At 37.2% G+C, this 15,754-nt stretch overlaps 1 protein-coding gene across 5 annotated transcripts in view; it reads right to left on the bottom strand.

Moving 5' to 3' along the window:
• Positions 1-15,754, bottom strand: part of NNT (nicotinamide nucleotide transhydrogenase) — a 43,049-nt gene that overhangs the window by 13,157 nt on the left and 14,138 nt on the right. For all 5 annotated transcript variants that reach the window (XM_084225442.1, XM_084225443.1, XM_084225446.1 and 2 more), the window contains exons 9-18: positions 14,993-15,184; positions 13,856-14,009; positions 12,802-12,963; positions 11,877-11,987; positions 11,008-11,153; positions 9,259-9,454; positions 8,446-8,679; positions 6,336-6,496; positions 5,239-5,418; positions 863-1,022 (exon numbers count right to left, since the gene is read on the bottom strand). In XM_084225442.1, coding sequence (XP_084081568.1) covers positions 863-1,022; positions 5,239-5,418; positions 6,336-6,496; positions 8,446-8,679; positions 9,259-9,454; positions 11,008-11,153; positions 11,877-11,987; positions 12,802-12,963; positions 13,856-14,009; positions 14,993-15,184 — 1,696 coding nt within the window. The remainder of the gene's footprint in view (positions 1-862; positions 1,023-5,238; positions 5,419-6,335; positions 6,497-8,445; positions 8,680-9,258; positions 9,455-11,007; positions 11,154-11,876; positions 11,988-12,801; positions 12,964-13,855; positions 14,010-14,992; positions 15,185-15,754) is intronic.

The following is a 15,754-nucleotide window of genomic DNA, read 5'->3' as shown; positions in this document are numbered from 1 at the left end:
TTTTTAGTGGTGTCCTCAAGGTTTGACCAAGGAGAAAGAAGCAAACTCCTTGAAGATAATTGCAAGCTTCAACAGAAATAAAGGTAGCTTACCAAATTAGAACCCTACCTCAGTGATGGTCTCTTTAAAGTTGAAGCAAAATGAAAGATAACTTTGTGTTTTAGCATTCGCCACGTTCTAGTGCTAAAATGAGCGTAACAGGATGAGTCATGCCATTCAGTTGAAGAAGTCTTTAACTGTCCCCTACCTGAGTTTTCCTTTCAGGGAACGTACTACTAAATGACATGAACAGCCAACATAATCATTTCAGACAATTCAGGTTTTGGTTTTCAGGCTGGGTTTTTTTACTTTAATTACAGTATTTATATTAGCTACATTTTGGATGGGGGTTTTTGGCCTTTCTTTTTCATAAACAAATGCAGAATTGAGCAAGTACATGAGAAGTGTAAACAAAATTCTGTCTTTCAGGATTTAACAGATCTGTTGGTACAATTGGTACCACTGGTACTGTAGTTGTGCTTGGAATTCAGTTAATTTTGTGTACAGCTGTTGTGGTGTAAGCTTAATTTACAAAATATAGTCTTTGTTCTGAAGAATTTAAAATACAAATAAAAAGGACAAATTTAGAGGACACATACACAAAGAAAAATGAAGTGGCACACATCTCTGCACAGGGGAATGATACCTGACCAGGGAACAAAAGCAAATCATATGGACCCAGTCAACATTTGATATGCTGCTAACATACTGCAACCTCTTTGCTACCTTTTTTTTGTTTGTTTTGTGTTTTTGTTTGGTTGGGATATTTTTTTGTAAATTACATCCTCTGAATATCTTGCTGTATAAGTCAAGAGAGTCTTACCTGGAGTAATAATAATACTATTGGCTTCTTTTATCATTTCAACTGCATTGTCCAAATTGATTTCTGTGTGAGTTCCAGTAATTTCCATGGGTTTCCCACCAGCTGTTGATGCAGTGCCATAGCCCCCAAGAATCACATTTGCAAGGGAACGGTTCATAGCCTAAAAGACAAGATGGTTTTGGTCATATAAAGATGAAATCCAAAAATAAAGGTGAGACTCCACAAAGAAAACTTCTGAAAACAATTTCTGAAAATATTAAAGACTTCCTGACAAGAGTCTTTATAAGCCGGTTTTGCCTTCTTATAATCCCAAGACTCTTAAAATAGTCTCTTTAAAACAGTTTACCACTGCCATCACCAAACATCAGTTTTGAACATATTACATTACACACATAGTGGGAGAGTGCCAATATTTCTCCAAAACAAAGAACAAAACTGTGCAAATAGCAAATATTAGTCTCTTTTTGTTCTTAAAAGGGAAGAATATGAAAGAATGCATGCTTGATGACAGTTTCTAAAAATTTTTTTACATTGGTATATACACACACACACATTTTTGCAAGATATTTTCCATAGTTTTTAACCAATTTAACACGTAAGCACAGCACTGCTCCATGACAGCATGAGTCCACAAAGCTCTTACAGGTAGTACTGAAGCAAAACTGCTAGAGCAACAGAACAGGAAAACACAAAAGCAGCTAATCAGCCACACAGAACCAGCCATATCGTAAAGAACTGAAGGGGGCCATTGACTTACTGGCTGACCACCAAAGGAAAACAAGAGATTTTAACTAGAATGTTTAAGAGGAGAACACACCCTGAAAATCTGGCTCCATTAGACACATAGCCAGGAAAAGCCATTGGCTAAATGCTTTCTTTGGCACATCTACTTGTGACTGTGGTCCCAAAGCAATATCTGTCAATAACTGGAAATAGGAAAACCTTGTAACTGCAGGGAAGAAAAAACTTTAGAAGCAGGAAAGGAAGAGGATAAAATGCTTCTTTAATTACTCATATGAGTCATACATCTTCTGTACTAGCTGAGAAACCACAATAAAATTTAGGAATGGACCTGGATAGACACAAATATAAGTAGGAGGAAGCACAAAATTGTGCTTCCAGATGCCCATTCTCCACTGATATTTCAAATCATGCAGTTCCACAAGTTTTTTTGCTATAGCCTCAGAAGATTCTTTGAAATTCTTTGAAATTTATTATCTAGCAAATAAGCAAAATGATGTTAGAACTACTGTTTTTCCTGATAAGTCATCACTGTTTCACATACTGTAAGGGATGCACACAAACACAGTGAAATCAACATTTTTTACTCTCTGCAGCACACAGTAGTTCACATACCCTGAGAACACAATGCCTTTGACATCTATCTCAACATTACAGCAGTTGTGTCAGGTTAGACAGCCTAGGCAGAAGAATACCCTCTGCAGATGTTGCACATGCACAGGAAGCAGAGCACTTTCTACACATCTAAACCAAAAGACAACAGTTAGACCAAGTCAAAAGGGGGAAAAAAAGATAAAATGTTATTAGAAATCTGAGAATCAGCTAAAAGCAAGCATGAGATTGAAGCACCTTTGCCTGGCTCCACTACAAAGAGCCAAAATGTGAAAAGAGCCAAAAGAGAAAATGTGGAAGGCAGAGAAGAGCCAAGACCTTACCAAGCAGTCATTAATCAACATATCTGGGACAGTGTGAAAACTCTTCTGTAGCCTCTTCCACCTTCTTTACCACCACAGACCACAAATATAGAGGTATAAAGTACAAGCTTCATCACTCACTGAAGTGGCAAATCCAAAAAGTAGCAAAAGGCCCTCTGTGCTGAGCTTAGACAAGTAACAACAATGGCCAGGAGCTTACAGTCCAGGGAAAATCAAATACCTGAATCTTGAGAACTGCAAGTGCTTCCACTGTGCCCATAGAAACTTCACAGCTAGTACACAGGAATGGCCAGCATACAATTTGTAAGACTAACACAGTTTGTCCCCTCTTTTGCTCTGTTTCATCAACCCAGTTAATGTTTCCTCTTCAACCTTAAGTTTCTTCAGCATTCCATAATGATTGTAATACCAAAATTGCAATAATCAAGTATTCCCTCTGGGGAAAAAAGGAGGGACAAGGACATGCAAACAATCTAATGTTCTGAATAAGATGTATTGTGTTAGTGTCTTAGAAGAGTCACAATGCACAGATAAGCAAACAGTACAGGCCTTTGCTTTTTGAAGTTAAATTCTCTGTCCTTAACTCAGGACTAACTGAGGCTTGAAGAGATTCGCTGGACTGCCATTGGATAATTAAGCAAGAGTTTTATCACAAAAGTTATTTGAAAAATGTTAAAAATAAGTTTTCAACTATTAAGATGTTTCCACAAATACCTTTTCACCTGTGCTAGGTAAGTAACAATAAATATACTAGTTTTGACAGAAATCATACTAAAACGTAGGGGGAAAAAACTAAACCAACCAAAAAAAAAATAAAAACAACAACAACAACAAAAATACCCCATAAAAAAACCAACAAAAAAACCAAACCAAAACCAAACCAATGAACCAAAAAAACCACCCCAAAAAACCATAAAACAAAAAAAACCAAAAAAAACCAACCAAACAAAAAAAACCCAAAAAACAACAAAAAAAAAAAACCTCCACAACAAAAAAAACACTAAAAAATCCTCCCAAAATAAAGCTCAAAACCCACAGAAAAAAAATTTTAAAAGGAAAAAAAAAGGGGAAGGGGAAATTTGCTTCATGAGCACAGGTTGAAACACCAAAAGTTATTGAAACTCTTGAGCATTTCCTTCTCCTGAAATGCAGCTTCAAGACAATGATACTGAATCCCCTGATTACAAAAATGTTTTTAAAAATAATGATTTCCATTAAAGGAAGTAAAGCAGAAAAATTCTGGGCTAAGAGCATATTATTCTGCTTACTGTGCAGAAATCGTACAAGATAATTTTCATTTTACTGGTTGATAAACTTCAGTTGTCTAAGCTTATATAAAGCAGCACAAGATTTCTAGACGCTACCTCAAAAACTAAACTTCCTGTAATCTGAGAAACATAGGGGAAAGCCACTCTGTCACTGCCTAACTATTTTGCTAACTACTCCCCCAGGCTTCCTATTTACCTAGCTTCCTCCAACCAACTCTGTAAGTATTTCAAAACTCTCTTGTGAGTGCTAAGAGAGTGAGCAATATTAAGAAAGGAAGGAGACAGTTAAACAAAAATGAAGTTATAGATACATTACTGGTAAATACACACCAAACAGTTCACATTTTCCCTAAAGTTTACAAGAATTTGATTCTTAAGAGAGTTTTTATACCTGTTTTTATACATTATTTTTCCACTGATATGGACTACATTCCTGAATGTATACAATATAAGAGCTACATAATTTGATTTCCTTTCGATGAAGAAACAGAAAATGCTCAAGAAAGAATGAGATTCTTGGCAATTCATACCCAGACTTGTTAATTTTAACTCACTTTCATGTAGTTGTACAAGAATACCTTTTTAAGCTTTTCTGAAATTTTTCCTGAAGAATGATGAAAAAGAATGATACTGAACATTCCTAACATGGTAACAATACTATTTATCAGTGGAGATGAAATAAAAGATAATCGCCAGAGCTGACCAGAGGAAAACATCAGACAGGAGAACAGTGGCACCAATGACACAAGAGCACATGGGCAGAAATGAAGCAGGATTACACAACAGAGAATGAGAAAGTCGGCAGCTGTTGCACTGCAAACGGTTTTCTTTAAACCATTACCTCTCCATCTTTGAATACAAGGCCTTTACACAAATGTTCCAGAGAAAAGGAGGTCATTACTTATAGCACAATACAACTCTCACACCGAGATGAAGCTTAAGCTTGCTGACACACAGCACTGAACTCGTGCAGGCCTGCTGCCACCCCGTGGTACTCCAAAGTAGCTGCTCTGAAGAACAAGGGCACACCTTTCTGCACTCCAAAAACCAAACTGTAAATCACTGTCTAACCAACGAACACACTTCTTAAAGTATCTCCTGCTACATATTAAATCCAGCTTAAATTTAACCATATTTCAGAAGCTGTATGACTGAAAAAAATTAGCTGACCCCAAGTAATCATACTTCTTTGAGCCCAGATTCAAATCCTCAATGCTTAAGGCAATCCAAGGGCTTTCCTCAGTTTTGAGATATGTCTCTTACCCAATCAAAGAAAAATGACTGACATCTAGTCCAACAGTTTCAATCAGGAATTTTCTAGTCTATAAACATCTAACAGTTTGAGATCCAATGGCTTATCTTTCTAAAAAACATGGTTTAAAAAGTTTTTTCATTACTCAGCAAACAAGCAGTGTTTCTGTTGACTTCTTACCACACACATGATGTAAGAGAGGATGGCCCCAGAGGAGCCGATGAGTGCACCAACAATGGTCAGTAAGTTGTTGTTCAGGAGAAAGCCCTCAGCACACAAAGCCCATCCAGAGTAACTGTTCAGGACAGTAATAACTACAGGCATGTCAGCACCTCCAATAGCTGCTGTTAAAGTGACACCCTGGAGAAGGAAAGGAAATACATTAGCAATCACTAAGGAGAACACCCAGAAAAGACACTCAGCCTGCAGCACTGAAAAATAAATATAGAATCATAGAATGGTTTGTGTTGGAAGGGACCTTAAAGATCAGCCAGTCCCAGCTGCCCTACTTTGGGCAGGGAAATTACACACTAAATCATTGCTTAGGGTCCCATCCAACCTGGTCTTGGACACTTCCAGGAATGGGGCAACCACAATCTTTCTAAGCAACTATCAAGTCACTTAGAGCCTATTCAAATATTGTCAGAGTAGGTATTCAGGCTGAGGATTGGACTTACCAAATCTGCCTTTTCAGAGAGGACAGAAAGGTACCCCACCATTCTCATGCTCTGCTTAGTCACATTTTTTTACTTGCAAAATTATCCTGCCAAGTCCATGGAATTGTTCATACCATTAAGGCATTCATATTGAAGAGTTTTGCAAGACTCAGTTTACAGGATGGCAATATTCAAGGTAAATTTTGCAACACTGGCATACACTAGCATACACTGGTGTAAGTGAATGGCAGAAGTTACACATGGAAGTCGTCTCAAGAAGTTACCATAAAAATCTTTAAATCCAGAGCTCTTTTAGGTATTTCAGGGATTAACTTTCTAAAAAGTCTTCTCAAATATCACTCTGTCATATAAAAAATTTCATTAATCAGTAGCTGCAAAAAGTAAGTATAAAAATGTATTCCAGTTCTCTGGAACAGTTCTGGTTTACAGCTAGATCTAGAAAAGTCAGTTGCTACTTGTTACTGGAAGTTCCACACAGGCAGGCACCATGCCCACTGTGACTCAGGATGGTAAAATATAATGCGTAAAGAGGAAACTTGCAGGACTGGAGAATAAACTCTTTGTGTAACTTGTTTCACTTTCTACAATTTCTCAACTTACCATTATGGCTGAGAGTGCTGACACAGAACCCAGGCAAGTAATTCCCGTGGTATAAGAAGGATCAATCATGTAGGGCACCATCCCACCAATGCTGGCAGCCAGCAATCCTGCATTCAATGCATGTCGACCCGGCAAGAGCAGAGGTGCAGAATTCAGGATACCTGCAATCAAACACATTTTCAGACATAAGCAGGTACATTCAAGGAAGCCTGTTGCTTATGTTCAGAGAAGACTGAATAACTCAGCAAAAGAAAAATTTAAAAAGAAAAAAGGGAGGAGTAGAAGATAAAACAAGTTAGTTGAAGCTGAGATCTTCTGCTGACTCAGCATTGCAAGACATTCAAACTTCCTCTAGATTCTCAAATACACTTCTTTAAACTCTATTTACTTCCTAATTTCACTGAAGTGCTCCAGAATAGTTAGAAAAATTTCTTTTTCTTTTGAAAAGCTTTTTTATTTTTCCTTCAACAAAGCCCTTCCACTTTGTCTCCAGGTCTTTGTATGTTGAGTATGATACACGGTAGAAGGAAACTTTTAGCTGGAACTTCTACACAGGGATTATCTCAGTCTCTCAAAAACTGTGTGCTTAAAAAAATATGACTACACAGATAACACCAAGTACAAAACACTCCTGTCTTCAAATGCATTAATTTCACAACTACCCTCAGTCACACGGAACTCCCACAGCTTCCCACATCTGCAGAAACTTGAGGGGAAAAGGCGGTTCAGTATTTTTGTGATTCAATTCAAAAAGACAGTCACATTTATTTTGTACTAGGTTGCTTTTTTCTTCAAACCACATGACAAAGGGTTGAAACAATGCAAGTTTCCCAGTAATTACTTACATCAGGAATAAGTGTCTCATTGAGATTTGAGGAAAAAAAAATTTCATTTAAAATTCATTTTAATTTCATTCATTTTCATTTATTTTCATTCATTTTAATTTTCTCATAAAAATTTGAGAAAAGCTGAATTCAAGGGAAAGAATGAACTGATGGTCTCAGCTAGGGGAGTCAAAGTGTGTGACTTACTACCCTTTTCCATACTATAGGATCAGTAGTTCGCTAATATAGACAAGCTTCATATTTCAGACCATAATGATATGAAAATGCAAGGGAGAAAAATGTAAACAGAAATAGGAGAGCAGGCTCAAACAGGCAGTGAAGTTTACCAGGGACATGCGCACAAATCACTGAGGGGGTACAATGGAGAGAGAAAAAATAACTCAGAAGAAATAAATGAGTAACTACTTAGCAGAGATACATCAGAAATACATACTACTGACAAATCCTTCAAAAGATTATTAGAGAAGACAGCTTTCCATCCTTGTCATATTTCCTCCTTCAATGGCTGGTCTCACAAACATTGGAGAAAGCAAAGAGATGTTTCCCAAAGGAACTATTGCAAAGTTAACAACAGGATTAGTAATAGGAAGCTCTTAACCTGAAATTCTTAGTACAAGTATTACCTCAGCTTCTTAAAAGCTGTGTGCTTACAAAACCAAAAATAAATGCAATAAAGAAATCTTCACGTGCATAAGAATCAGGAATTAGTGAGTATTTAACTTAGAAAACATATTTGCTAAAAAGAGCAAGAGGCATGGAACATGGAGTCTGAGCAGTAGGTAAATAGATAGCGAACTGAATGGTTTAAAGTGAGGCAGCCTCAATACTGCAGGCTGCCTACCTTAATGAAGATTTCAGTGTTAAGAACAAAATCCTAGAAGTATTACTAGTGCTCACTGAATCCAGCAACATGAGAGCTTCAATCAAAATGTCTGCTCAGAAATACAAAGTTGTGATCATAAAAGTTCAATAAAATCAATTTAAGAAAAAGCATCAGGTAGTGAGTGTCTTAACACCCAAGCAACACTCATTTCTAGACAAGATGAATAATAATATGTCAAAGCACTGAAGACAACCTTTCATAACTAAAGCTGTACACAAATTAGAAACAAAAAAGTACACTCGTAAAAAATAAACATATAAACTTTTACCTGGTCCAAAATACAATGTTTCTCTCCAATTACATACCAGTCTAAAAGCAGAGCTAAATCCCAGGGGAAGAAAAACCCTTTAACAAATATTTAATGCTGAACAGGAGGTCTCACCTTGCAGTTTTCCATATGCAACAAGAGAGCCACTGAATGTCACTCCACCTATGTATGTGCCAAGATATGCCACAACCTTGGTGAGGTTTGTGGCAGGGTCGCTGGCGAAGTGAGGATATTCAATGATGTACTCTGCTATACAGGTGAGCACAGCAGCCAAACCAACCAAACTGTGGAAAGCAGCCACTAGCTGAGGCAGATCTGTAATCTGGATGCGTTTAGCGATTGTCAAACCTATTGAGAGTTGAAGACAGAAGGCAAGTCTTAGAAAGCACAGCCCACCTGTTCAGCTAGAAATTAGTACAGGATGGTTCAGTGGGCAATGATTACACATACACAAGTCTGTTCCAACCAGAAATCACTACGGCATTGAATTGAAGGTTGCACATGTGCATTTTGTGCTGCATGAAAAAATAGAAAGCATATCATATGCAAAGAAGCTTCACCAAATATTGAGAAATTCATTTGTTTTCTTGACAAAGGTACAGAGTCAAAGAGAGAATTTAGCAGTATTTGATAGGGAACTGAACAGAAGTATAAAGTTGGTCACAATCATTTACCTCTGGACACAAGTTTCCCTATCAGAGGTGATGTGGTCCCACTTTTCAGTCAGCCCATTTCTTATCACATTGTGAAGCATTTAAAAAAGCCCTGAAAGTTATGATATTTTGTTCACACATTTGCCGAATAATTTTGCACAAGCCACAAATGTCAGTTAGTCAATTCACCCGGGAGCTATAAAGTATTTTATGTATATACAGGTTGCATATATGCATGCATGGAACATAGATTGTTAGTTCATCATACACATACCTATGGTCCCACCAAGTGCCATTGCACCTGACATCTGTGCCAACAATGCAGGTTGGGGATTAAGGCTTCCAAGAGTTGCGGCTAAACCTCCTGCAACACCAATCATACCCAAAGCATTGCCAAGACGAGCTGTTCCTTGGGTAGACAAACCAGCCAGTGCACCAACACAGCACAGTCCTGAGCCCAGATACATCACCTTTAAAATAAGAAAAAAAATCAGTATGAAGTAGCCGCAAATTGCATTGCTATAAAAACATCTCTGGTAATTACACAAAATGGCTGATTTCTCCAGAACGTGTTTAAGTCAGAATTCTTAACAGAAGTCAAGAAACTGTCATACAGGATGAGGTTTTGGCTAATTAAAATGTGATATCTATAAAGCTTTTCCCTCACTTGATGACCCTTTTTTATCTGCAGAATGAATATTAACAAAAGGCAAACCAATTTTCCTCATTAGTTCAGAAGCAACAATCCAATTAGTTCCTTTAGCACAAATCCAAAGCTATATCGTCCTGTTCATTACAGGGATAGTTTCAGAATTTGCTTATGGCAAATTTGAACTAAGAAATAGTTAAATAGTTCTGAACTACCAGCAAGGGTATGACCAGAAGGAGTAAAACTGTGATCATTCCCTGTAGTCAGCACTGGAGAGGCCACACCTTGAATCTTATGTCCAGTTTTGGACCCCCCCCTCCAATAAAGACACTGGTGCAAGTCCAGAGAAGGGCAACTGAACTGGTGAAGCATCTGGAGCACAAGTCTGATGAGGAAGGAGTTGGGGGTGTTCAGTCTGGAGAAAAGAAAGATCAATGGAGACTTTATTACACTGTACAACTCCTCAAAATGAGATTGTAGCCTGGTGGGAATTCCTCTTGTCTTCTCCCAGGTAACAAGTGAGAGGACAAGAGGAAATGGCCTCAAATTGCTCACAGGGAAGGTTATATTACAGGACTTTTTTTTTCATGGAAAGCATGGCCAAACTCTGGAACAGGCTGCCCAGAAAAGTAATGGAGTCACCATCCCTGGAAGTGTTCGAAAGAATTTGTGGATGTGGTACTTGAGGACATGGTCTAGTGGTGACCAGGGTGGTGGTGCAAGGCCAACAGCTGGACTTGATGATCTTAAAGGTCTTTTTCTACATTAATGATTCTGTGGCATTCTATAACTGTTGTTTGCAAAAAGTATAACCAAACTTACATTAACTGAGCTATATATGTCCAGATAATTGACAAAACACAAATACATATACAAGCCCCTGCCATAACAGTATGTTTGGATTCACTTTTTCCAAATGCACAAGGCAATACAAATTGGTTTTTCTTACTATTAAAACAATGTAAACAAAAGTTGACTATAAAAGGTGTTATGGGTAAAATCCCTGTACATCCCTCTGCGCTGAAAACTGATCCCACCCTTTTTTAACTGTCATGCCAAGCTGTACTTTCAGAAACATTTAAAACAAAGACTGATTTCTGTAGTTACTGTATTATTTAGACAGCAGTTTAGGAAAACAGTCCAATAAATAAAAGCACCTGCTATGTTAACACAAAACCAAACAACAACAGAGCTTTTGAAGTATGTTAGCTATTGGACTGCAAGCTCCCAGTTAATCAGCTTCAGATTGGCCTTGTGGGAACATGCAGCTGATGGAAAGACCTTGGATTATTTGTTATTTACTCCTCCACATAACAGGCATGAAGAAACATAACACTGAGCACCGGGCTAAGAGCCATGAAGTTATCTTCTTACTTGTTCAATGTAATAGCCACTGCTGAGAGCAGCTGCATAGCCTCCTACAAATACAGCACCAGGGAGCAGGTACAAGTAGTTGTACTCAGGAGGGTCTGTGGGACGTTTGAACATATCCAGCATCCTCTGTGTAACTAAAAAGCCACCTGGACAAAGTAAAGGAGCAATCTTAAAAAAATAAAATCTGAAATCAAGTACATGCCAAGTTATAAGAGAAATATTTAGTAATACCATATTACCACACAATTCAGCAACAATAAAGCTAGTAACCTTGAAAACTACCAGGAAACAAAGGCATAATCAGCGTTAGATCTTGCTGTCTCTTTTAGCCTTTGAAAGAAATTCAGAAGAAAAGGAGGAATTGCTCTGGCTCCATATTCTACACTGACTGTAGGATACAGTCAGTTTATGACTCTGTTCTTTTCCCAACCTGCTCTAGAAAAAGCAGTATTTCTAAGTCACATAGCTCACTTTGTTGCCTTTTATTATTGAAGCTGGGACTTCTGAAACTTGAGGAAACAGATTTTTGTTCTATGCTACTAGTATGTATTTCAAGTAGGAAAATTAATATAAGTACAAATACTCTACATCTACCTTCTAGGGTTGTACAGGAAAATATATTATATATAATCACCACCCAAATTTATGAAAGGAAAATGCACACTTAAAAAATTCCTAAAAGTGGTTACTCCACAGGGTATGCAAAAAACCTACAATAAATACTGTGAAAATTCAAAGGCTAATGGGTTTTTATTCATAAATGCTCTCAGACTAGTATTTCTGGAATTATACAATTAAATAACTAGAAGGAATTTTAAAATTGCACTAGTACTTGAAGTTATCCTTGGAAGAAAAGCTAACATTCATACCTGCAATATTGACTGAAGATATAAAGGCTGAAAGCACTGCTAACATTTGGGAAATGTTTTGAGGGAGATAGTGTCCTCCCATCAGTGCCAGCCCACCAACTGCAGTCAGACCTATTTAGAAGAGATAAAAATGTTACTGGAAAAGGTTACAGTGTAACTTTAAAAGGCTCTACACCTATAGGAAGTTTCCTATTAACTGTTGGACAAATACCAGTCAACTAAAATTTTGACCCCTACTTCACACAATAATGCTTAAAAGAAGACTACCACGTCTTTTTCAGGAATACAAACATGTTTCAAAAGAAAAAAAAAAAAACGAGTATATGAACGTAGTTTTGAAGAACAGTACCTCAAGCACAGAGTTAGCCAAGTACTTGTTCAATAAAAGAAACTTTGTTTATAATAACCAAAGTAGACCCACATATAGCCAAACACAGATACTTATAATCTTACTTATAAGAATTATGAATTTTATGGGTATTTTAGGATTTATTTTCTTTTTTCCCCTCTCTCAAAACACACAGTTTGAGGAGATGAATAGAAGAATGTAAAAGATAGGAAAGATTAGTTATTTTCAGGGCAATCTTTTGAAGAGATGGGAGAAAAGATATGGTCTATGAAAGGAGACTGCATCACTCCAAGTAAAACAAACTTTTAAGCAAATAGGTCAAGTGTAAAAATTACTTATGAGAATTAAAAGAATGCAGCATCACATTTGCCTTTCTTTTCAAAAAAAATCATACTCTCAGAAATACATTGTTACAGGTGTCCTCGCTATTTATGAAAGTAAAGTCGAACATGTATAGCAGTACTAATTCAGGTAAAAGGACTTGTGCCTACTTCAAGTAGAAACCAAGCAGCTGTGTGACCACAGCCACCTAAGTAAGTTAGCAAGCAGTAAGTAGGTAAGTAAGCAGCCACTTACCTGAGATAGCATTAGTCACAGACATGAGTGGGGAGTGCAGAGCAGGAGTCACACCCCACACGGTGTGGTACCCCACTATCCCAGAGAGGCCAAACGTCGTCACCATTTGTGTGAAAGCAGCATTAGGTGCTACAATGCCCAGCCCTAACATACCAGCTAGACCTAGAAGGGAAGCACAGGAAGACTCTAATTTTTCAATGACTTCTTACATTTAAACTGTATAAAACAGGAGCCTAGTACTGACACAAAAACAAAATGGAGTTCTCTGCATGGACTAGCTTCAAAATCAGGGAGATAATTTTTTCAAATACACTAAGTTCTTTCAGTGCTAATCTTTCCTTTGTAACAGAAAATAAAGCCATAAATATAATCCACACATATTTGTTACACATGGACACAATGAAGCAAAGATAGGTTTCTACACCAATACTGAATCCTGTCACTATCCTGCTCTGTAGAAAAAAAATGCAGAGGTCACAATTATGTTGAGATATTGCTTGGATGTATCAAAGCATATGTATGAAGAACAGGGATTAAAATTAAGACTACTGAACTCACTAATTACTTCAGGCAAAAGTCCTCACACATTGAGAGTAATAAATGAAATGAAGAGCCAATATTTATTTGTCAAGGCAAAGTCCTATTTCCAATTACTTCAGTAGACTGTGGCCATTTAAGTCTCACACAATACAGTAAAATCTGAAGAAAGCAAAAGCGATTGAACTGATTCTGCTGCAAAGTAGGGGCACAGTCCCTGGCAGGAGTCCTTCAGAATTTTAAGCATTTTACTAATATTTAAGTAGAGTCAAACACACATATATGCAGAGAATTAGCATGTGTTAAAATGTCAAATATTTTTGGTAAAATTTCAGAAGTTTCATTTTCCCTCTCAAGCAATTCTTTCACTATGCTGATTTGTACCAGGATACACCAGCCAATCAACTGCTCTCCCAAATAGCTCTTCAATTGAGTGAGTTAGATGATGAGTCATTCAAAAGTATTAGCCAAATGAGAAGTACTCTACACTCATTCTCCAGCTATGGAAGTTGCCTACCTGCTGTGTATATAGATGCAGTAGTCATGGTTTTTCTAAAAGGTGTAATAGTAGCTGCTTTTTCTGCTTCTAGCTCTGCTACAGTCTTCTGCTTCACTGGCGGTCCCTGAGGAACGTTTTCTGGTGGAGGTGCTGGGAAAATCACTTTGCCATCCTGACAAGAGATATTTACAGTTATCACTAACATGTCAGATGCTTAGTATTTTTCTTATCGATCCTGCAATTCAGGCAAGTGGTAACATCCTACAGCCATGCCCAGGAACAAGATTTTTTTCTGCATCAGCAGAAGTTTGCAAGGCATGGCCAAGTTAATCATACTGGTTTACACATTCTTCAGACAAGATTTGATATTAGTGTCCAAGAGTACCTGGTGAAGCACAAGGCTCCAGAACAGAAACAAGAGAAAACCAAAGAGAAAGTTCCTTAAGTGGAAAATATCTAGGCAAAATAAAATTAAGTCTTGGAAATAACAAAATCTGCTACAGATGTAAGTTGTAATCACAGCCTTTCCAGACCTCAGATAGAAACTAAGGATGATATCCCACATTTCTTGTTAATCTTCAGGCCTGTGCAGAGCTATCAGCACTGAGCTGTACTCCCCACTTCAATGACCTGAGAGAGCTGAAGTCTATGCCCTGAGTTTTTATTTTATAATTTTCTGATAAAGCTTTTTTTATTTTATAAATTATTTTATAATTTTCTGATAAAATTATAAAATTATTTTATAATTTTCTGATAAAGTATTTTTTATATTCTAGTTTCACCATTTTTTCTCTTACTACAAAAGGATCACTTTTTAAAAAATTAAAAATGTTTTTCTGGAAGAATGTTTTGGTCTGGTTAAGCCTCAATATGTTTTAAGTAGCTGTGTTTTTATCACATGAAACACACAAACTTTATCTTTTTTCCTGTTTTTCATTAGTAAATACATTAGGTTTAACCTTGATGAGAAGACAAGACTAAAAAGAAAGAGAGGAATTTCCAGCTGAATAAACACAAAATTACCCACACACTCCACTAAGCCACCTCTGAAATCTGTTGACAGGCAGTATCTCTGACCACATTTTGAAGAGACAGAAATTATAAATTATAGGTCTCTACTCACAAATTAAGAATAGAGAGTATTTAGTGGCTTACCTTCATTACAACAGTTCCTCTAATAACATGATCCAGAGTCCCATAGTCAAAGTTATCTTTTGGATCAAAGTAGAAGTTCTCTTTGTCAGGGCTAATAGCTTTTAGAAGTTTGATAATATTATTAGAATACAGGGTACTGGCCTGAGTAGCCATTCTGCTAGGCAGATCTGTGTACCCAATGTGTGTAACACCCTGAAAAAAAATCCAAGTAAAATAATAAGGATTTGTACAATCTCTGAAAATGCATAATCTCTTCCAGTATATCTTTCTAGAAGTATCTATCCAAACTGTATCATTTATCTCGGTTTATAACCCCAACTAAATTGGTTACCTGCAGCTCTGACACTACTAAGTCAGGGACAGATCACTCACAATAGCTACAGAATCCAACATGATCAATTCCAACACCTTAAGCTCTATTAGCAACAAGACTTCACAGAGAGGAAGACATATTGGTGCAAGAGCTTGTCTTCTCCAAATCCTACATTCTCTCAGAACCTAAATTCTTTAAGCAATCAGGTAATAGATTCATCCACCTAATGCTTGGGATCTTCTCAGTTTTTCTGCAAGGCAGACACTGGAGACAAGTTTCTGTATGCCACTGGAATGAAGGAAGGTCTCTCAGAGCTGTGCAAGAAATGTGTCTGAGTTCATACGTATGTAAAAATGTAGCCTAATATATCCTCACTGCGTAAAGAACTAATGAGAACTAAAGGATATCAGGCTAGGAAGGAATGGGAAGCTGAGGCTGGCATACACTCT

The sequence above is a fragment of the Fringilla coelebs genome, assembly GCF_963513975.1.
Source record: "Fringilla coelebs genome assembly, chromosome: Z".
Taxonomy (NCBI): Eukaryota; Metazoa; Chordata; class Aves; order Passeriformes; family Fringillidae; genus Fringilla; species Fringilla coelebs.
The sequence above is the reverse complement of the archived record's forward strand: the minus strand, read 5'-3'. Positions and strand labels throughout refer to the sequence as shown.